Source organism: Leptonotus elevatus, chromosome 7, assembly GCF_054856555.1.
Source record: "Leptonotus elevatus isolate MCC_2025b chromosome 7, RoL_Lele_1.0, whole genome shotgun sequence".
Taxonomy (NCBI): Eukaryota; Metazoa; Chordata; class Actinopteri; order Syngnathiformes; family Syngnathidae; genus Leptonotus; species Leptonotus elevatus.
The window spans coordinates 19,120,170-19,142,819 of record NC_141245.1 but is presented as its reverse complement, the minus strand read 5'-3'; the positions used below and the strand labels follow the sequence as shown (position 1 = coordinate 19,142,819).

General features: G+C 39.0%; 1 protein-coding gene across 5 annotated transcripts in view; it reads left to right on the top strand.

The window, feature by feature from the left end:
- plch1 (phospholipase C, eta 1) overlaps nt 1-22,650 on the top strand; it is a 59,125-nt gene that overhangs the window by 6,192 nt on the left and 30,283 nt on the right. For 2 of the 5 annotated variants that reach the window (XM_086080638.1, XM_086080635.1), the window contains exons 2-5: nt 1,028-1,132; nt 17,887-18,033; nt 20,007-20,250; nt 21,242-21,371. In XM_086080638.1, the coding sequence (XP_085936764.1) occupies nt 1,054-1,132; nt 17,887-18,033; nt 20,007-20,250; nt 21,242-21,371 (600 nt within the window). In that variant the 5' untranslated portion in view covers nt 1,028-1,053. Of the gene's footprint in view, nt 1-1,027; nt 1,133-3,178; nt 3,500-9,393; nt 9,668-17,886; nt 18,034-20,006; nt 20,251-21,241; nt 21,372-22,650 lie in introns of those variants that run through there. The other 3 variants (XM_086080636.1, XM_086080637.1, XM_086080639.1) reach the window with 3 other exon arrangements.

The following is a 22,650-nucleotide window of genomic DNA, read 5'->3' as shown; positions in this document are numbered from 1 at the left end:
CTCAAAATTAGTAAATTACTCTTCAAAGGAAGTCATTGATATAGTAAAATTATTCCACAAAAGGGGAAATCAACCAAACATTTCTTGACAATAATATGTTCTATGCAGCCCCAAGTTATTTCAAGCCTTGTATATATACAAAAATACTGAAACTAAAATCAAACATTAAAAAAAATCTCACAAAACCTGCCTAAATCAAAATGAAATAGAAACTAACTAATATTCACAGCTTGGCACTCGTGGATTTGCATATTAATATTCATATTTTTTCAAATGTTATTTAAAATAAAGAAATCTATTATTCACTCTTCATACTCATATATATATATATATATATTTATATATTTATTATTATTTTTTCTTTTTGAATAAATCCATTTTGTGGATAAAAAATAAAATAAAATACCGCAGGGATTTTTGCTGTGCACGAGCTTACCTGTCCCTATCACCTGTGAATAACGAGGTTGGACTGTCTAAAAAAATTAATTAAAAAAACAATCAAAACCCTGACACGCACGCACACACACACACACACACATACACCACTTACTGCAGTTCTTATGACAGTCATAAGAAAGCTCTTGACCTCTGACCGCTGACCTCTGAGCAGACAACCCCTCGCTTCAGCAGGCTCCAGACGCTAATAACTCACTCGCAGACTCCGCTCTCTTTTAGTTTTATAGTGTGTGTTTGTTCAGTATGTGAATGGGGGAAGTAATATATCACAGCGGGACAGACAGGCGACAGGTGGCGAATGAAAGGTGATCAGGAGGATGTACAGTGGTAGGAAAAAGGGTGCAACATGAGAGATGACAAAAACGAGAACATGTGCTAAGAGTGACATGTGGAAAATCAGCCTCCATCAAGATATGTAGACCCGATGAGTTAGCTGTCTCTGTCAGTCATACATTATGCGTACATATCATGTTCTCTGCTCCAGTGTTGTCAGATACTATACTGTAACTTGTATCAGTCGTGTAACTGTAACTATCAAGATGACATGTACTACATTTATTGTCCTTTTCAGCAGTTGTTCCACATCCTCATCTTGTCATGAGTGCCTGGGTGGTGAACAGAAAAGGGGAGCCGCAGTACCGCCGCCACTTTCTGACCAACAACAGCGTCTCGCAAGGTAAAAACCACGTCCGGCGCTGCTAGAAATTTAGTAGTAAATTTGACTAGTGGAAAGTTGTTTACATATTTTGATGTGTCGTGTATTGGTTCACCAATGTGATGTCTGAGACGGCAATTAATTTTTGGTTACATTTCACCAGAATTTACAACTGTTTTTTTTTTTGCGTGTGTGTGTGTGCTCATTAATTCATCTAAAACCTAATAAAAATACCATACCGTTCACCTAAACCGAATACTTCAGAGAGAATTTACATCTGCTCTGATGATCTCGTGGCATTTTATAATCATTGTGTGGTGGTGCCTCAAAACACTCCTATCTAAAACCATCTCTTCCCCTTTGAAATGAATCAAACTACCAATGCACGCCTTGGCGTCCTGGTTTCAGTATAATACAGATGACACACCTAATCTCGTTAAGATGCAGCAATATTAGCCATTTTTCACAGAGGACTAAAAAATATATGTCTGTACTCTGTACATGTTTCTCTGTTTGCATTCAAATAACTGTTGCTTAAAGGCTTACAACACAGACAGCAATGCTCTTCGCTAGCGAGTCTATGGCAGTTTGTTAGCATTAAAAACTAAATGGCTAAATAGACTTGGTGGCCAAATTTGAAACTACTTGGTAGTTTCAAATACACAGCTTGGCGATATGCTAATTTGACAGTAAACTTAAACTGGGAGTAGCAATAAAGAGCTTGAAGCCCCCCCCCCCCCCCTTTGTTTTTTTAAATAAATAATTTTTACTCTCGGTCAAACTGCTGTTTCTTGTGAAATGAATTGAGTTGAGACATATAATAATCTGGCTTTTGACGTCCAAATTTGAGCATTTTGCCATATTTTTCCAATCCATTTTTGCTAAAAATGTCCAGGTTTGGGGCATATTAATTTAGTATTCATCAACCAAGTCTTTCAAGTTCCTCAATTCTGTTCTAAAAATCACAAGCTCATGTTGAACGATGGTGCACGTCACGCAATGGACAGTAGAGGGAGACTCCTCTCCACTGTTGTACCTGCACATCTGCTTAATGGCAGGTCCAATCCAAACCCATCATAACAATAAATCAGCATCACTTGAAGCTATTTCGTTTGAATGATGAGCCTTGCACACTAATCTGTTGCAAATTTGTGACGCATGCCGCACACAAAAATAGCACGATGCTAATCAGGTAGCCAGTGCTGATGTTTTATAGTGGAATATATAGCTTTTAAATAAATAATAATGCAGGTATTTTACACTAGACTTCACTTCCTTTCTCACTTTGATGTGTTTGAAGCGTATTCATCTTACTTTCAGACGCTCCTCACTTCATCTGTCCTCTCTTTCCTTGAGCATCAAGTGACTATGACAACAAAGGGGTGAGGGTGGGTTTGGTCGGTTCAGGGAACATAATAAATCTGACGGGAAAGAAGATGGAAGGCAGATAGATGCACAGAGAGTGTGAGGAAGTGTAGGATTAAATCAAAATGGGCAGTTAGTGGAAAGCCTGTAGCATGCACACACACGCACACACACACACAAACTGAGGCTCACAGTGGTGTTCAGGCGTCTTTTTTTTCCCCCTTCTTGACTGCACTAATCGATTTGGTGATGACCTCTGCGGCTGACATGTAGTGTTTAAACACAATTGTGTGTGTGTCTATGTGTCTTTGTAATTGTCCCCCTGCATGCAATCCTAAATTAAATGGCTTTAATGTGAACCATGCCGTGAACGACACTAATGTGGAGGGTTCCCAAATGGGGACACTTTCATCAGGGTAATGTCTCTGGGTGCATAAAAAAAAAAAAAAAAAAGCCCAAATACAGAAAGCATGCAAGGGGAGACACAGCGTAACATAAATGGGTCACTGTTTTGGCGCATTTTTTTTTTTAATACACACATAGACGCGCACACGCACGCACCTCCAAAAATCATAAGAGAGTGCATAATGGGTCACTATTGGCCCTCCCGGGGTACATACAAGTGTGTATGCTTACGCATCTTCTGTCAACCTTATTAACACGCACCACACACACATTCTCTCCCTCATACACACACTCACGCGCCTAGTCAGTCGGTGGGTCCGTTGAGTGTGTGAGAAATCGGCGTACACGCTGAGCACAGGGACGAGGGGATGTGCGCGCGCGCGCTGTCTGAATGTGAACCCACAGCGCACACAGGAGCTTGATTTCTTTGTTTTACCGTTTTATTATGATGAGGGGGAAAAAAAAAGACCATTTCATCATTTGAACCACTACTAGACATTGGGACTAGTCGTGTGTGTTTTTAGTGATAAGTAATGGACCTCATAGCGCATGGAGGGAGCTTGTGAGAGAACTCAATGGCAGAACTTGAAGTTTGCAGGAATCTCAATTTGGAAAGGGGTAAGTAAGAGAGTCTTGTGATTTATGATTCGTAATAATCAAGTGAGTCACGTTGTTCCAGATGTGCGTAAACTCTCCGTTGCGCACGCAGACCGATGGAGGCTTGCGTTGTTTTGACTGTGGCTTGGAGTTGAATTGCATAACGTGCAACAATGTCACGTGAACTAATTGGTTAAATGCATGTCAGAAAGGTCCCTTTGGTGCGTGCGTGTCACTAGGGGGCAGGAAAGCCTCAAATTGACAGCCCGCAGTGAGTATGTGAGTGATGTTCAAGACTCATTGCTGCATTTTGGGTGAGGGGCTGTCACATGACACACTAAACCATCCTTTTAGGACAATAAAGGGGCTTTTTCTTCGCTTGTCTTTGCTTTGCTTTTCTTTGCAATTCTTTCATTCTGTTGTTAGAAGAAGGATGGCAGTAGAAAATCTTATCATCCCCAGCACGTAGGAAATGGCTTTTCCTTGTAAAATGTCTCTCCTCCTCTATGCTGCTGATGATGATGATGATGAATCTCAGCACGTTGCCGCTCTTTCTCATCTTGCTCTGCGTTGCCCCGGGCCAGAGAAAACAGCTAAAAGACACCAGGGGAGCGTTCGCATCCTCGCCTCTCGTCTCCTCTTTTGAGTGAATTTCCTTCTGTCCTGCCTCTGTAAGGCTTTGTATGGAAACGTGTGCTGAATAATGCAAAGACCAACCAACAGCTGGCATCTAATATCTTGTACCTGTCAGGCTATTTTATGTATAGCTACAGTGAAGGTCTAAGGTTTGAACAGAATAACATTAAGGGATTGCTGGTCGCCATTTTGCTAAACAATGGAATTAATTCACCATTACCTTAATTAAAAAGGAAGTCAACCCAAAAACTTTATTTACAATATGTTGTGTTTGTCGAATATAAGTTAAGCCGTAAAATCCACCCGTTTTTATTCATCTCAGGGGACGGCCATTTTGCCACTTGCTGTCGACTGAAAATGACATCACATTGCCTAAAGGCTCGGGTAACAATCAAGTGGCAAAATGGCCGCCCCCATAACATCCCTGGCTTGTTATGTGTTCATGTTGTTTGTGTTGTATATGTTTAGATTCAATTCTATACTGTTTATTGTAAAAATGGCTGCCCCCTCAGATGGATTAAAAACGGGTGGATTTTGCTGCTTAATTCATATTCTATAAACACAATAATCAGAAAACCTTGTTTAGACTTGTGGGGGCACCTACAATATATATTCAAGACATTTTTTGGGTTACTCCTTTTACTTCTCCAGGTGATGTTTAAAGCCAGTGATTCTCAACCAGTGTGCCGTGTGGGGCTGTCACTATTGAATATTTTTAGAATCACATTTCCAGATTATTGTTTATTAACCAAATATTTGTGTTTATTTCATATTGTTTAGGGATTAAAAAAGCAACGAAACAATAGCACACGAGAGGGATTAATGTACTCCCCATTGTTTTCCAAAGTAAAAGCAGATGTTTGCAAATATTTTCATTAAACACAAAGATAGCAAGTCTGTGAAGGACTGCAGAAATCAGACAAATTTCTATTAAGAGGTTGAAATCAGACAATTTGGACCATTTAAAGTAGAACAGTTACTCGATTACTAAAATAGTTGTTGATTAATTTGATAATCAACTACTTGTCGATTAATCAATATATTTTGACACGTAGAGCGCCATGTCACATTGGTGTACGATGAGAGATCATCACGCCACTGTAAATCATTCATTTTCACATAACTGGTCTGAAAATGATTTATTTACTACAAATCATCTAACTTGGTTTCACTATCACTGCTAGCGACATATATTGAGCTCTGGTGACTTTTGCAATACGCTTCGGGACATTGTCCATCTGCACTGTTGAGCTCCGTTCAATGAAGTCTGAAGCATTTAGCTGAATATGAGCAGATAATATTGCCAATTCATCCTGCCGCTTCATCATCAAAAAAATACAAACAAACCATTTCCATTGGCAGCCATTCGTGACCACCTGACCACTACCCGCCACCGTACTTCACTGACAAGGTGGTACGAATCATCTTTTGGAGCTTTACACCTGTTTGAGTGGGAACGCTTGTGCTCTGACATCCCCCTCACTTCTTAATAACCCACCCGAAAGCTCGGCCTGCTTATTAACACATCTGGCACCCGTCCGGTGGGCCCGGATGAGCATCCACGCCTCTTCTGAGGTTCCTGCAGATCAGTCAGCTTGCTTGACAAAGTGTCTGCGCTGCCAAAGATACTATATCTCAATCTGCTCACAGCCATGCAAGCCTCACCGTCTTGGCGAGGAAGAAAGAGCCAGCTTAAGCCTCGCAGGGGAAGTCAACATCAATATGTGCTGACACACGCACGCGCACACGCACGCGCGCCATAATGAAGACTTCAGCGTCCGTCCTTTGATGTCGGAACTCCTCCACACAGGGAGCCGTCGGTGTACGCATATTATCATGCCGCACGAGTCACGTGCTTATTTTCATTCGGCGGCCTCCCCAAGGGAAACCTGGCAACTCATTTGTAGCACAGGCGACTTAAGCGCCGCCTTAAGCGCTTCCTAATTAGCAGAGGAGAATGACTGAGATAAGAGAGTGAGCGTGTGTTTTAGCCAGTCATTTCCCAATGCTTCACAACCTTTCATGTTGCTAATGGGATAGTGCGGTGATTTGTTTTATTTTTATGTAACTATATACCCCCCTTCAAAAGTTTTGGGACAGTCAAAATTCTTTCATTTTTGCTGTAGACCAAAACATGAGCGACATATCAGCTTTCATTGACAGATATTTACATCTGCAGCTAATACTCAATTTAGACGATAGCACCTTTAGTTTGAAACTACTCATTTCGCATGTTAGTGATGGGAATATGATACTGATGTGAGCCTAATTGTTCTTTACATGGATTATTCCAATAAAAAATAGTGATGAATATCTCAGGCTCAGTTTGTGATTTGAGGTTTGCCTGTGATTTAATTTACACTAGGCCTGCAACTTTTAATCAATGAATTGGATTGAAAGACATGTTTTAATTTCCATCTCTAATAAACAAAAAAAAAACAGGCCATTATTTCAATTTTAATTTGAATTTGAATTGAGATTAAGTTACTGGTTTGGTTTGTAACATCTCATAAAGTAGGCAAAAATGTTGATGATTATTTTCCAAACTAAAGCAAATGTTTGATTTAGATTCGACACAGATAATCAGTCTGCTATATGGACAATTTGAAATTCAAACTAGGTATCAAACGATTAATTGATTGTGATGAATAATTAGCAAATTATTTGGTGAAGATCTGATTTACAGTTTGAGATGCAACCAACATAAAATAGAGGGAGTTGTCTATGGTTGAGAACTAGCAATCGTGAAGCTGAGAGAAGGAGCCAATGGAAAGTAAGCACAACAGAAAATCTGTGAGAGCTGTAAAGAACCCCCCTCCCCCCCCAAAAAATGTGTTCGTGACATAATCATAAATCTCCAAAGGGGTGTAGTGAAGGTGTGGAGATGTGAACCACATGTTCAGATCAGGCGATGCGAGACAATTTCGACATTTGAAAACAAATAGCAGAATTTTAAATGAACTTTTAAGCGGAATTTATATTGTGTGCCTCCTCTTAAGTGAGTAGCAACATTTTCAACCAACTGGAGACGTTTGAGGGACGAATAGGGAGCTAGAACTGGAATTTGCCAAAAAGTACAGAGACCAGACTGAAAATGGTGAGGCAAATTTTCATGATGAACTTTTTCCCAACTAATGCAAAGGCTTACATTTCCATCCATCTGGTGTTTGGTGACAATGCAGAAAATGAAACCATTTTATCCAGATCGCATGTTAAATTTTGCATGAACACTGTCACATCTCGTCAGATCAAGTTGTAATTTGTCATGCTTACGTGGGATCGTGTCACGTTTTGTTCCCTGGAAGAAATTATGGACCCGGATGAAACTCCTTTTAGAAGACAACAAGCAACAAATGCTCATTATGACATGCTCGCGAAAAAGGCTAAAGATAAAATGTCTTATTCATTATGAAAATCATTCAGTATGTCATCGTTGCACCTCTAGTTTGCTGTTTCTTCAACCTCCAGAGGAGAAATGAACAAGCGCAAGTCGTTTGAGTGACAAGCCACTCAGGTCGTCCGTCTTCTCTTCTGCAAGGGCTGCAGCCCTTCATGACTTTGCACTTCACGTCTTCATTAAGACGTCAATCTGGCATGGCATTGTGTGCTGGAATGCGGCCATATACTACTCACTTATTTTGGCTGCCGATGGAGTTTGGAGTTGCAGCTCATTAATGTCACACCTGCCGTATGTTCCAGCACCGCTTCATCCTTCACACAGCATCGCACTATCTTGTTTGTTCTATGGAAATAAGGCATAACTCTTATGAAAAGAAGAGGTGTTCATTTTGTATTTTCCACAAATCCTGTATATTATATGCTGTAGGTCCCTATTAACTCATTCTTTCCCAACCATTTTAACTGAAGTAACCCCCTTCGCCAGTGTATGCACAACCCCATGTATCTGCCATCTAGCGGTGAGTGGTGATATTACAACGTAAAACTGCCGTCGACCCCTGCATATTCACAGTTGGGCACCTGCAGAGTCGAATATTTGGAGATTTTTTTCATTTTTTTTTTCAACATTTCAACTATCTTTGATTTTCATTGGGGTTTTTTCTGGGATGATTTTGCTCATTTACTCCAGTTTGAGTGGAAAACATTGGATGTTTATCAGCATGAATACATTTCCTTTCTTTCTTTTTTTTAGGTTTGGAGAAAAAAAAAAGATTAGCAAAATTTTGTTTGTTTTGTTTTTCAAATCAAGGGGCCACTCATAGTGTGGGCCACCAGTTCCCCATCCCTTCGCCAGTGTATGCACAACCAATATGTATCTGCCATCTAGTGGTGATTGGTGATATTACAACGTAAAACTGACTTCGGCACCTGCACAGTCGAATATTTGGAGATTTTTTTTCTTTTTCTTTTCAACATTATTTGCTATCTTTTGATTTTCATTTTTTTTTTCTGGGATGATTTTGCTCATTTACTCCCAGTTTGAGTGGAAAGCATTGGATGCTTATCAGCATGAATTATTATAATTTTGTATAGGTTTGGAGAAAAAAAGATTAGCAACATTTTGTTCAAGGGGCCACTCATAGTGTGGGCCACCAATTCCCCATCCCTGCTCTAGAATCATCTTAATTCAGATTACTTCTTGTTTGTCTCTGACTTCTTTGACCTTTTAAAAAGTAGTTCTTAACCTTGTTGTGTTATTTTATTCTCCATCATGACTCCCTCCCTGCTATCTCGGAATGTACCCATGCGATTTTCGACTCATTTTACTATGCTGGCCTGCATCACGTGCTTTGACACTAAAAAAAGCTGAGCTAGAATGACAAGCCTTGGTGTTTCCCCATGTTGACTGATGTATGCTAATCCTGAGAGGATATGGCTGCAATTGTAAGCGTTCGAGTGTATCAGACAGATGGATGGCCTCACATATCCCACATGTCACGTGATTATGCCGGTACATTATCATAGCTGTTATGTCACACAGTTATCAGGACTGTTATCCCCCTCGCATGCCGCTGGATGACCCTCTTAAGTGAAGCGGGTAGCGGGAGATTTGTCCATGTGCGCATCTGTTTCGCTTTATAATCACCTGCTCAACAATAGCAATTTAACAGGCTAAACGTACACATCAGTCAAGGAGGTGGGAAGATGGAGAGGAGAGTGGATGACCAGGAGGATGGTGTGCGCGCGCGTGTGTGTGTTTTCTGGGAAGGAGATGAAGGTGCTGACACACATCAGAGGACGAGGATAAGCAGCGGGAGCTCCTCAGCCACTGTTTGTGCTTTGCAGTGAGGATGCTCCTGTGAAGTGGCTATCAAAAGTGGAATAGCCACAGGCGGCGCAACTGACTGCCGGGACTACTTTTCGGACAACTTTTTTGTTGTTGTGAACTTTTTATTTGTTTCCTGAAGAGGAAAAAAATGGAAGAAATCTATTCTTCACTGTTTGGTCCCACCGCACACAAAGCGCCAGCCTCTTTAATATGCGGCTCTGCAGAGAAATCGGCGGTGTTAGCTGTTGCGACCCTGCTGGCGCGCAACGTCGAGCACATTGACGGCACCCTGGCTGCACCCCCAAAATGCAGACTAACACTCATAGGTGAGCGTGTGTTTGTATGCTGAAATTTCGTCCTCTTGTTTCTGTGTGGTGTCTGAAGTGCGTTGTTTAGACATAATAGACACACATTTACATATACATCTATATTATTATACTATTCATTTAAAGTATATTTAATACTGTGATTCTGGCCTAGAGAAAATAAAATTAATTGATGCATTTAGTATAAATTATTAGTTTAGAATATAGAATAATTACATGAAAAAATAATTAAATTAAAATAAATCTGTAAAAAATATACAAATGCAAAATTTCTAATATAGAACAAAAATGAACTAAATAAAATAAGAATAAAAAAATAAGATTAAGATAGACAAATATAAAAAAAATATACAAATCTGTATATAAAAATAACAAATAAAACAAAATGAAAGAATAGAAAAAAATCTATACAAATGAAATAAACTACATAGAGTGAATGAAATATAAGTCAGACAAACGTAATTTTTTAAAATGTAAATAAGCAAAATAAGAAAACAATAGTAGTAAAATCTGACAAAACAACCCTAACTAACTTACAAGTAACAAAATGAATAAATTACAATAAGATCTAATACATATAAATAGTCATTCATTTTTCACACAGCACACAAAAATGTGTTTCTTTTTCTTTCTTTTTTCTTCTTTTTTTTCTGGAGAGCTCAGTTCATTCGGTAATTTTACCGATTTGACATGTCATCATCATTGCTCTTTTTTTATTTTATTTTTATTACTTTTTATTTTGTAGGTGTGCATGTGCGTGCGTGTGGGTGTATTCATTAGTTCACCTAAAAACCTATTAAAAAATCCCATACCGTTCACCTAAACCGAACACTTCAGAATCCAGCCAGAGTCGTGAGGCCGTCAGGAGAAAATTGGGTTGTTTTTCAACTATTACTGTTTTTGACCCAACTGTTTTTGTATGCAGCAACAACAACAGGGATAACTGAAAAAATTAAATTTTTCCCTATTTTTATGTACAATATTTTTCAGATGTCTTAGCACAATCAACACTAGCCCTCCAATTGAGATGTGCAAATAATAAGTGACTAGCAACAACAGTCTTATAGTTATTTAACTGTAATTTGTGATCTAGTGTTGTGGATTTGAAAGTGCATGTTTAGGATATTTAGTTAGCTTTGTGTACCTAATAAAGTGAATGAAAGGCAAACAACATGGGCCAAGAAGCTAAAGCTAAAAGCAACTCCTAATTTCTTAGGCATCAGGGATTTTTCAAACATTGCAATTTTATAATTTGTCTTTTGCATTGGATTGCATCACACTGTCCAAGTGTATAACAATACGAGCACTAGGCTGCACTGCCACTCGCTGTTTTTTGTTTTGTTTTTTTCTTAAATCTGCTCTCTAGTTAGCTGTGGTCTAATGACTTATGCAGTGTTTGTGGACAAACATGTTGCATATTGATCATGTATTTGGCATGCTGCTTCCGCCGCCGCTATTTAAAGCAGCAAAGAAAGAAGCAGAAGCTCATGTTTATGCATTGGCAGTATCCTTGCGACGACTGCCGCCGTCTTTGATCCTGCGTGAGGTGAAGGGACGCTCATTACTTGTGCTGTCTGATTTGTCGTGGATACTAACATCTGTCACGGACATATTTTTAAGGTGTCTGTCTGTCTGTCAGTGACAGCGGATGAGCGGCTCGGTTGAAACAAAGTAGCAAAACTTGGAGGCCAAACTTTGACGCAGGGCCTCCATTCCAATTTGGTTGTGGGAAGCTTTATGTCACGTTATGAAAAATGTGCAGTGGAATTGTCATCACGTGAGATTTCATCTTTGTGAGAAGTGTTTTACTTTAACAAGTGGTTTTTTTGTACTTTTTTTCTGAGGCTGGAGTGTAAAATGACAACGGCATTGTAACGTCAGTTTGTGTTGTACCAAACAACTTCTACGACTAACGTTCCTGTTAGCATACAGTTGTCCGTATTATCATATAGCATACTGTTACATCCTGTTAGCATTGTTGTCCACGCATTACTGGACATAACATTTTGACAATACAAATTGAGCTTCACTTCATATAGCTGCCTTTGTTCCTTGACCTGCCAGTTTTGTTGTATGGCTAGTATGAACATTTTAAGACTAGTGGTGACCGGAATAGTTGAACCTAGCAATGCTAACTACTATTGTCATCCACTAGCTTATTTTTGTACTCTTGTACCTGCACAGACACTTGAAGACTGTGTCGTCATGTTGGCCGGACATTTTGTTTTGCTTCAGTTTGAAACTTGGACTAGCTATTTGATATTTGACTATAGCTAGTTGACTTTGATTGTTGATGCGGCGTAGTGAAGACAATTCGAGATTCTGGTTAAAGTAAACTAAAAAGAACAACTTTATCGTAGTTATTAAGCAGATGTTTCATTGTCCTCTCTCCTTACATTAATTTCTGAACTCATAAACAACAACTCATGCTTTGTGTTTCCCACAGATTTGAAATCTTTTTTTTGTTGGTGGGGGGGTCTCAGTCCTATTACTTGCGTCGCATCTAACCTAAGTGAGTGACAGCAAACTAATGTTACATGCGGTATATCTGGTCGCAACACTTTTTTTTTTGTAATGTATGTTTTTTTTATTACATTTTCTTGAAAACGTCTTGGGTGGTGGCCAGTTTACTTGGGTGGCCCACCCAAGTATTAACATGGTGTGGGGAAACACTGAACAACTTCTGATGTTTCGAACTCTCTGAGTGAAGCAGTTCGCTCTGAGAGTATCCACGATGGGGGAACAGGGATTTTGAGGGTGACGAGCTCTCATGTTCATGGTCTTGGTTTTTGTAAAAAAAAATGTTTTTTCTTGTCCGACTTAGAGGGGAAAAATAGCAAGAAAACTCATGAAATAGGGAGGCAAATGTTTCAAATTGAAAAAGGCATGAAAAGTGTCCGTTGTGATCGAACTGATAAGCGTGTGTGCTAATGTGACGTGGGTGAGTGGGTGTTCAGTGTGCCCTGACTTGATCTTTGTAGTGCGCATCAGAGAGAGGACAAGCTTTGTTCAATCACGTCACTGCTGTCTGCTGTCCTATTAAAATATGTTTGAATTTGCCACTTCAAAGCTTTTAAGTGTTATTTACTCACAGAGCCCGCAGCTTACATGTGCGTCTCCCTGAAATAAAAAGGAAGCAGGGGGGAAAAAAAGGTTAAAGATGCCATTTTTTTTCCTACCAAGCGAGAAAAAAAAATCAATTTTGTCATATTTTATCCTGTCTGAAATGTTCTCAGGGAGGTTGCAGCCTTAAATATGAAAATTGAAAATTGATTTTCCCAGACACAATATTGCAAAGTGGAATGTGACAAGGTGAATTTTAGCCTGATTGTGGCTGCACAAATCATTTGGTTGAGGGCACATCAAATTATTAAGCTAACCTGATGGGGACCAAAATGGCCGCCACTAAGGAGTTGGCAAAAAGTGAACAATACTTCAACAAAGAGGCTTCAAGATTTTTATTGTCACTGCAGTTTATATTTCTTGTCCTGCTCTCCAGCTAAAAATAAACATAGCTTTTTTTCATTGGTGCCATCCTTCTAAAAAATCAGTTTAAAAAAAATAATAATTATGGTAAATGGTACTTAATGTATTTAATTATGTGGGTCTGTTTTTACTGCCAGAAACAGTTGACCTTTCCGGACTTGGGCTCTTTCAGAAAATATCCCAAAATAGTACCACATGCAAAGGCTTAGTTCATAGTGAAGGTTTTGGATAATCAACGTTTTTAATGGCTTAAAATGTTGACGAAAGACGACTGTTAATGGGGTAAAAATCTCATTCCCATCATCATGGCCAACTAATGGCCTGAATTAGAGGATCCGAAAATTGGTCATTTTGACCTATATCCATATTTGGAGCCCTACTGTACCCCCACCAAAGGCCTGAGTGCCTTTAAACTCTCTAAATACACAGTAGAGTTCCCAAATATGATGAAGAGGGATTTATGTGAATTGGCACAGAATTACCCTTATAAAATCTGCCTAGCAACAAAGACAAATTTTTGGTATGACATTGTTGTTAGAAAATGTGACAATCACCATAAAGCCATAAATAGGTTGGAATTACTTCTGAAATTCAGAATGACTACTTGTCAAAGCACATTTTGTCACTGGCATATAAGAGTGGCAATCGACAATTAGCCCTCCGAATTCTGCCTAGCAACAAGTGACCAAGAAAGCAAATCTGAACAATTCTATGATTGTCTATTTTTCTTTTCTTTTTTTTCTTTTTTCTTTTGCTAGATAGCTGAAATATTTAAAATACAACCTATTGTGATGTAGGAAAGTGATACGCACGACTGTCCTGGTTTCTTAGTTGATACTATTTAACTCCAGGCTTGTAGGTGGTGGTACAGCAAATAAAAAAAAAAGCGATTTGAAGGAGAAGAACTCTTCCTTCGGTGAATCAGCATTTCCATAATGATGAATACAATTTAATTGTATTTTTTTTTAGAATTTGTGAGTAACCAGAGTCCAGATCGTCAAATCTACTTTTAATGCCTCGGATTTAAAACGTGGTAGAAGATGTCCAATGTCATACATAACGTAACACATCAAGGCAAGATGGCAAACTGCCTGCACATGTACGCCTTCTATTTAAAGAACGCTGCATTGTGCTAGATAGGATAATAATAAATAAATCAATGCATACTAGCACATTCTCTTTTAGCTATTTTCCCCTACTCCATTTTTTCTCAGGGAAAAAAAACTAAACACACTGAGGGAATTGTGCAGGTCTCCAGCGGTGGTGGTGTATGTGCGCTTTTCCCTCCCCTGGACCACATTTATGATGTTACGTAATTGAACGTCTTGCTAAAAGCTTGTCGCGCCAGACTCATGCAGTTTGTAGCCCGGAACCAACCGAGATACGACACCCAGAAGAATACCCTCTCTCTCTCTTTCTCTCTCTGGAACCAGGACTGTAGATTGTAGATCAATAGCACAACATTCCCACATTGGCCACGGTTAAGAAGCATCCGTTAATGAAGCTGTGTGCTTCAGAAGATTGGATGAGATAAATAATGCACATTCCGCCATGTCTCTGATAATTCTTGTCTTCAGCCTCCTATTATTTTTGCAAGCATTTATGGTTTCTAATTGAGCCCTACTGACATGGATTTTTTTAGGCTAATGCACATTCCGATTTTTGGCAGAATAATATTCCGATAATCGATGAATTGGCTTATTAATAAAAAAATATAAATTAAAAAAATTCCCCCCATAATGCTTACATCAATGAAGATATGAGTTACAGGAATTTGTTGTCCTTTAGTATTTAACCTTACAACAGAGAGAAAAATCCGCAAAAATCGGGCTGTGAAAGATGCTTATGGTGCAAATATTTGACTCTCCACCAAGTTTGTTTTCTAATAAATCATAAATAAATGATCTCATCCATCCTCCTAAGTGGTTGGTGGCCCACCACATTGTTTCCACCTGAGGACAGGTCCATTTAAACCACCTAGGAGTCATATTTATTCATGAGGAGAACAAGGACACATCCCAATTACACAATAGAGACCGGATGGTTCTTAATGGGCTGACCAATCCAAACTCCCACAGCATCCATAAGAGCTGGAATGATGTCAAGATGGTGAAGTATCCCTGTATGCTGTCAGTCTCCAATCTCCCCACTGCACCATGCTATTTGGTATTCACAAATTTGCTGATTTATATATATAATTCCGTTACTCGCTGAAAATTTTGTCTTTTACACACTTTTATTATAGCTTGCTGTTCTGTTTAATTGATAGATAGTTTTGTGTGGGCATCTGCGATGTCCAGTTTTATTGGTGGTCCTTGAATTGCACACTTAAAAGTGAAACTGAAACTCCAAGTTAGCATGTTATTTAGGCTAGTATGCTAGCTAATACCAGAGCCATATATAGACAGGGTTTGGCAAACTCTGTTTCGGCAGGGTAACAGGAAGGCGTCCATATGTCATGTGACCAGCGCTCTGATTGGTCACGGTGTGATTGGTCAACTTCTGGTCACATGACATATGGACGGCATCTTGTTAACCCTGCTGAAACCGAGTTGGCCAAACTCTCATAATATACGGCTCTGGCTAATACTAACCACTTGTGGTGGTTGTCTGACTAATTTTACTATTGAATACTTTTTATGTAACTTGGATTCATGTGTATTTACTTGACGCAATGCTGTATCATCCTGTCCTTTTTTAACGTGTTTTGCTGCCACCTTGTGGTATTCATGTCCAACTACAAACCCCTTTTATGTGGCATCAGTTTGCCGCAGATTTTCAATGTTTTTCGCAAATAGCAGGTGGGGGTGGAGTCGCTGTATTCATTATGGAATGAAAATGTGAATGTGGCTGTTCTTAGATTTGTTTGTTTGGTGCAATCAGTCCTAAAAAAAATGGGGATGGATGGATGTTTGGTCCATTAGAGCCTTGAACTTGTTGCCATCCTGTTGAGAATTAGTAGTAGTACTAGTTGCGGTGTACTGTGTATGATAATGCTTTTATGTTGTGTAAGGTACTGTACTATATGGAAATATGTGTCGTGATGGGAGTATCCTGTCCTGGAAGAATATGGAGAGCAGTTTCTTTGTGAAGCTTTTCTTAAGGGCATGCAAGTCGCTCCTTATAAAATATACATCTGGTTGCATGTATACCGGTATGCGTGTTTGTCTGGGTGTGTGCTCAACGGTTGCCAAGGAATGAGGGCAGGATCTTTGTTGTTTTAGCAGTAGACGCCAAGTTGTTTATGTTATTGTACAGTTGGCAGAGAAGTGTTTGCTTCAGTGTTGGCACCATTATCTAAATTAATACAACTATATCGTGCTGGAATAAAAAATTCCCATAGCTCCCAGGATTGATATATCACACAGTTATGGACAGCTATTGTATGAGGTCCAATAGCAATCTCTCTACAGCATTTGGTGCATTTGGATAATGTGTTCCTTTTGTAGAGGGGTCATCCCTGTAATAGAAAATATAATTTAATGCCACCTCATTAGGAACAAAATGGGTAGTGACTACAATGAGCACGGTTTGTAGAGACTGTGAGCTCAGGACTCAGAACTCGGTTGCTAACCAAAACAGCAGCACCTACTGAAACTTTCTCAGATTAAATAGAGTGGGGAGGATGACTGTGTTAACCTGCACAGTATTAAAGTTTATATTACGTTATGTGGAGATGGTCCAATGAATCGACTCTGACGTGATTGCTTTTGATATTGTGGCCATTTTATCCATCTTTCCATTTTTATCCGACATAAATTGCAAAATACCAAACATTGTTTAACATCATTCCTAAAATAAGGATCTCGGCTCTACTAGATAACCTCTAGAAGTTGTATTTTTCATGCGTTCCCTAAAGTTTTCTACTGTAAATAACATTTTCCCAAATTTCAACATAATTTCTTAATAAAAAAAAGTATAGGGAGTTCCCAGTGTCAGCATACTTTTTTTTATAAAGTAGAAATTTAAATTAATCCATAAATGAAAAGTTCCCTGTATTTTACTGAGCAACAAATGCATGCGAAATTGCGAATGTAGCTAATTTTGGGTTTACGTCAGGGTTCGTAAAAGGTTTCAAAAATTGTCTGAATCTGTTTGATATGTCTTAGCGACAAGTTAAACCTGTCTGTGAACATCTTACAAATCCTGATGAAAACCCTAAATTCGCTATGTTCGCCAGCTTTATCGGCCATTCGATTCATAAAAAGGCTGAATTTGTCAAAATTTCAAATATCGGCACAGATAATTGGTCTAGCCCTAATACAGTGTGTATATATCTATATGTATTTGTGTCTAGCTCATTCCTCTGTAGGTGCTACTGTTTCCGTTAGCAACAGTCATATGGGGAGGAATGGCTTCCGCAGAATTGTGCGTTGGATACGCAGGTGTACCTAAAGAACGTTGGCTGCTTCCACTGTATTGAATGAAGCTGAGACGTTTGCTTCCTCCTGCCCGGCGAGGTTGAGATGTTCTTCCTGTGCATCAATGACTCTGTGTCTCCGCTCTATGAGCTGCTTTCAGGGCTCTCTCACAGCGGATAGATAGCCTTGTGTCCACACACAGCAGCATCTCTGTGTGCGCTTTATGCTCGGACCTTGCCCACGTCGAGTGAGACAAACGAAAAGACAAATAAAGGACACACACCTGCTTCTTTTGTGTCTTACAGTCACGCTCTACTGACCTTATTTTTTGCTTGTTTTTCATAAAAATGTGTATGTGCGTTTCCTCTTCAGTGGAGCGATGCATGAGTGTGATGCAGTCCGGGACGCAGATGGTGAAGCTGAAGGCGGGATCCAAGGGGCTGGTGAGGCTCTTTTACCTGGATGAGCATCGCTCCTGCATCCGCTGGAAGCCATCACGCAAGAGCGAGAAGGCCAAGAGTAGGTTTGCTCGCACGCACGCTCGAACGAACGCACAAAATGAACTACATTAGGCACACCTGCATCGGCAATTCCTATGCCGATGTGTGCCGAATGTCGTCCTCCGATTTCACCTTAAATGGCTGACAAGTTGTGCGAGTGTGTGTAAGTGATCTTTACCGCTGCTGCCACTGAGAGGATTATTCCGTTTTCTCAGCATCAACCCACTGAGACGCCTACGGATGTGTACGTGTTTAAAAATGACAGTTTCCCGCTGTCAGCATTCGATAAGCCTCTTAAATATGTTCACTAGCCGCAGTTGTGAAATACACACTCGTGCCCCGTCCTTTCCTTAAAATGTGTGTGTACGTGTGTGTGTGCGGGATGTAAAACGATGCAGCCATATTGTTACTGTCAGGCGAGGCGGAATTTAGGAGATGAGATTATGCAGGGGGAGGGAAATGGATCATTCTACAATGGATGGTGACAAAAAACATTTTGGCTCAGAATCAAATCAAGTAGCTTTATAGGGGCTGCTTTATTGGGTGCATCCAATATGCCTCAATAGTAAAAAATAAAATAAAAAAATAATATAAAAAGGCTTTACTGGATTTGAATTCAGTTTTTTCTTCTTCTTAATATTCAGACCAAGTGTAGGGTTCAGTTACACAGCCAATGATGATGTCATTTAATTACTTATGATACTGTAAGTCTTTCATTAATAAAGCGTTTTAGAATGGATTTTCCAATTGATTATTCCATTGAACACTGGTGGTATGGTAATCAACACCATATCCAAGAAGTACCTCGGAAACAGTGTAGTGCCACTGTAATTGTATTTATTACTCATTTTAAACCCTCGTTGAATCCTTACTAATTTAATCAACATTGAATAAAAAAAAAAAAATTTAATTGATGCAGCTATCTCTGGATTTCCGGGGCTTTACAGCAGGGACACATGCACACGCACGTGCACAAAGTCATCTGCTTCATGTTTCTGGTTTTGCGCCAAAACTCCTCAACTTATAGAAACAATGGGTTCGGAGAGGCTGTTTGTTAGTCTTATTATTTGTAAGTCGAGACGCACTAAATTTTGTTTTAAAATTAAATGTGATTAAATTAAAAGAAATTTAATTAAACATTAACATTTTAACATTTATTCTAAATATAAAAAAATATATATATATATATAAACATGTAAAAATTTATTTAAATGATTAAAATGAAAATTTGACCTAAAATAACATTTTATTAAATTAAAAGAAATTGAATTAAACATTAACATTTTAACATTTATTCTAAACATTAAAAATATATATAATAAAATTAAAAAATGTATTTAAATGATTAACTCTTTCACTGCCATTGACGGCTATAGACGTCAAAAATTCATTTGAACTATTTCTATTAGTTTATTTCCCCCCCACTTTTGTTAACAAGAGTATGAAAACCTAGAATTGTTTTTATTGTATTAGAACAGATATAAAATTTGTGATTAATCGTGAGTTAACTAGTGAAGTCATACGATTAATTAATTTTTATCGCATATTTTTTTTTTTTTTAAAAGAAGGAAAAAAAAGATTATTAAAAATTAGGGGCAAATTTGTAATTGTAATTAATCGCATTACTTCACTAGTTAACTCACGATTAATCACAAATGTTATATCTGTTCTAAATATACCAAAACAAATCTAGGTTTTCATACTCTTAACAAAAATGGAAAAACATTTTAAACTAATAGAAATAGTTCAAATGCATTTTTGACGTCTACAGCTGTCAATGACAGTAAATGAGTTAAAATGAAAAAACTTTTTTAAATGAAATTTTATCATATTAAAAGAAACTGAATAAAACAATAACAATTATTATAAAAATGAGAGACAGAGACAGACACAGAGAGACAACATTCAAAAATCCAATGTTTGTAACTAGAGGACTACCTGTAAGTAGTAGTAATCCTCTACTTTTCCATCCCTCTCCTTTCCCGCCGTCAGTCACCATCGACTCGCTGTACAAAGTGACGGAGGGCGGCCAGTCGGACATCTTCCATCGGCATCCCGAGGGCAGCTTGGACCCGGCGTGCTGCTTCACCGTCTACCATGGCAACCACATGGAGTCCCTGGACTTGGTTACGTCCAACTCGGATGAAGCTCGGACCTGGGTCACTGGCCTCAGCTACCTGATGGCCGGCATCAGTGACGAGGACTCTCTGGCCAAACGGCAGCGCACCCATGACCAATATCCTTTACACATGCAAAACATGGCTTATAGATATAGTGCTATCCATCCATCCGTTGTCTGTACCGCTTATTCTCGCCACTTTGAAAAGCTAAATTCAAAGTTTTGAGAATTGTTTCCTGTGAGCAGAATTAGATACCTATAATACGGAGTCAGATTTTACAGTTTTGTTCAACAGTTGTATTTTACAGGAGACAAAAAATCATTCAAGGATCAAAGAAAGCTCTTTGAATCTAAATAGTATTCTTTCTATTTGATGATTTTACATTAATTCCAAGATTTTACTCACGTAAGTATATTACAAGCTTTGTGGAAAATTAAAAAAAATGCAAAATCGCAATTAATTACGTAAAATTGTGGTATTGATTAGATTATTTATTTTATTTTATTTTATTGTTAGTCATATGTGTTTGAAGTTGCTAGAAATGTGATTACTGTCAGCCCAGCAACAGAGGTGAGATGGTCTGCCAAGCAGTTAACTCTTGATGTGTTGTGAGCAAAAAATAGCATCTATGAAATGTTAGCATATTTACAGTTCCTATGCAGGGAACCTGTTTGCAACTCACTGTAAGTGCTGCTAATTTGGTTAGCAATGGAGTTTAAATGGCCTCAGAAGTTAACATTTTAATGTCCGTTTGCAAACAGTAGTGTCTCTGCAGTTACAGTTAAAATGGCTCAGCAGGGAAATCATTTATATCACGTGTTAAATTTATCTGGAACTGTTTGTGCCTTGGTAGGTGCTGCTGTTTTGGTCAGCACTATAATTCTAATGGGCTCAGCAGTTAGCTCTTGAATGCCTGTGCCCTGCCCCTTCCTGTACTAGAATAAAGTGTAATTGCACATCCACAACAACAAAATTATTTTGAAGCATTGCTCTACAAAATATTGAGGTTTTACCATCGGCAAAACCAGGTACTTTGAAGCGCTATGTATTTTGTAGACACGTCAACCTCCTGTGCTACGAACAAATATCCTTAACGTATGTGGTGACGTGGATGAAGCAGACATTTGAGGAAGCTGATAAGAACGGCGACGGCCTGCTGAACATAGACGAGATCTACCAACTCCTCCACAAGCTCAATGTCAATCTCCCGCGCAGGAAGGTCAAGCAAATGTTCCAGGTGCGGGGGGGAACATCCATCTTTGCATCGTTCATGTGATTTTATTGTTATTACTATTATTAATATTTTCTTATATACTGTATGTCTGGCATAGACAGATGGACAAAGCTACATAATTTGAAGTAAATACAGTAAATAATTTTGGACCAATAAAGTGAAATTATATTATGTCCTGCAGCACATTGTTTAGCAACTGTTTTAAAATTAATTACATAAAAGTTCTTATAATCTTTTTGAAGACTAAGTAGAATCCGCCTGTGTACCTAATGAAATGTCCTGGCTCTACACCATCAAAATAAATAATGACAGTTGTAGAGCAGTATACTCGCATATTTCTTCATTTTTGGGCTTTTTCAAAATGCATGAGCAGTTATATGTTCTCGGATAAGATAAAAAGTTTTAGGTGAGGGTGAAAAGGGTAAAAAGTAGCAGAAGAGCCTTAATTTTTAAAGGACAAGTCACACTGGGCTAATGTCAGAGCTCCACACGGGACATTAGGGATATTTCTGAAGAGGATCACGCAGTGTTCAGTGCTGCGGTGCAATTCCAATGACCATCAATGTCTCACTTTATTAGGAACCTGAGCGGAACAGCTAACAGATCTTTGCTCTTTTAGTCATCCTTGTTTTTTTTCCGACAGCCTTCAATGATTTGTGACTTCGCCTTGGCCTGCTGATTTAAAAGCCTAGCCGAAAAAATGATGCCATAAAAATAATTTATCGCCGGGTAATGAGAGGAACGAAGGCGGTTCCATTTATATCCTCGCGAAAAGATTTTTATTTCACGGAAACCAGATAAAGAGCCGCTTGTGTGCCCGCGCTTTTGCTATACTTGATGTGCTTTGTGTAACAAACAACCCTGTGGACCTATTTTCCGATAAAGCTCGGTAAATACGGCATGAAGAAAGCCAAAACATTTCTGTAGGGAGTTTGCATGTGGATCCTCACCCCGTGCACACGGCGAGCTCATTCAAGGTTGTCTTGTGATGGAGGGATTAGCCGCCATTATTAGATTGGGTGTCAGCGGGAATGGGTCCCTGTGAGATCCAGGTGATATGAGGCGGTGGTGGCGGCGAGCTGTCTGTGTGAGGTGGTGGACTGGAACGAGCAGCGAGGCGTGCTCTGCGTGTCCTCAGGCAATGTGTGTGACGATATGAAAGGAAAGCTTGGACTCAAATAGCCATTAAATACAGAAAAAGCACATTCTCTGTGGTGCAATGGTTGGAATGATGCATTTACTGTCAGCGTGGAATTTAGAGTTGCATAATTGATTTCTTATT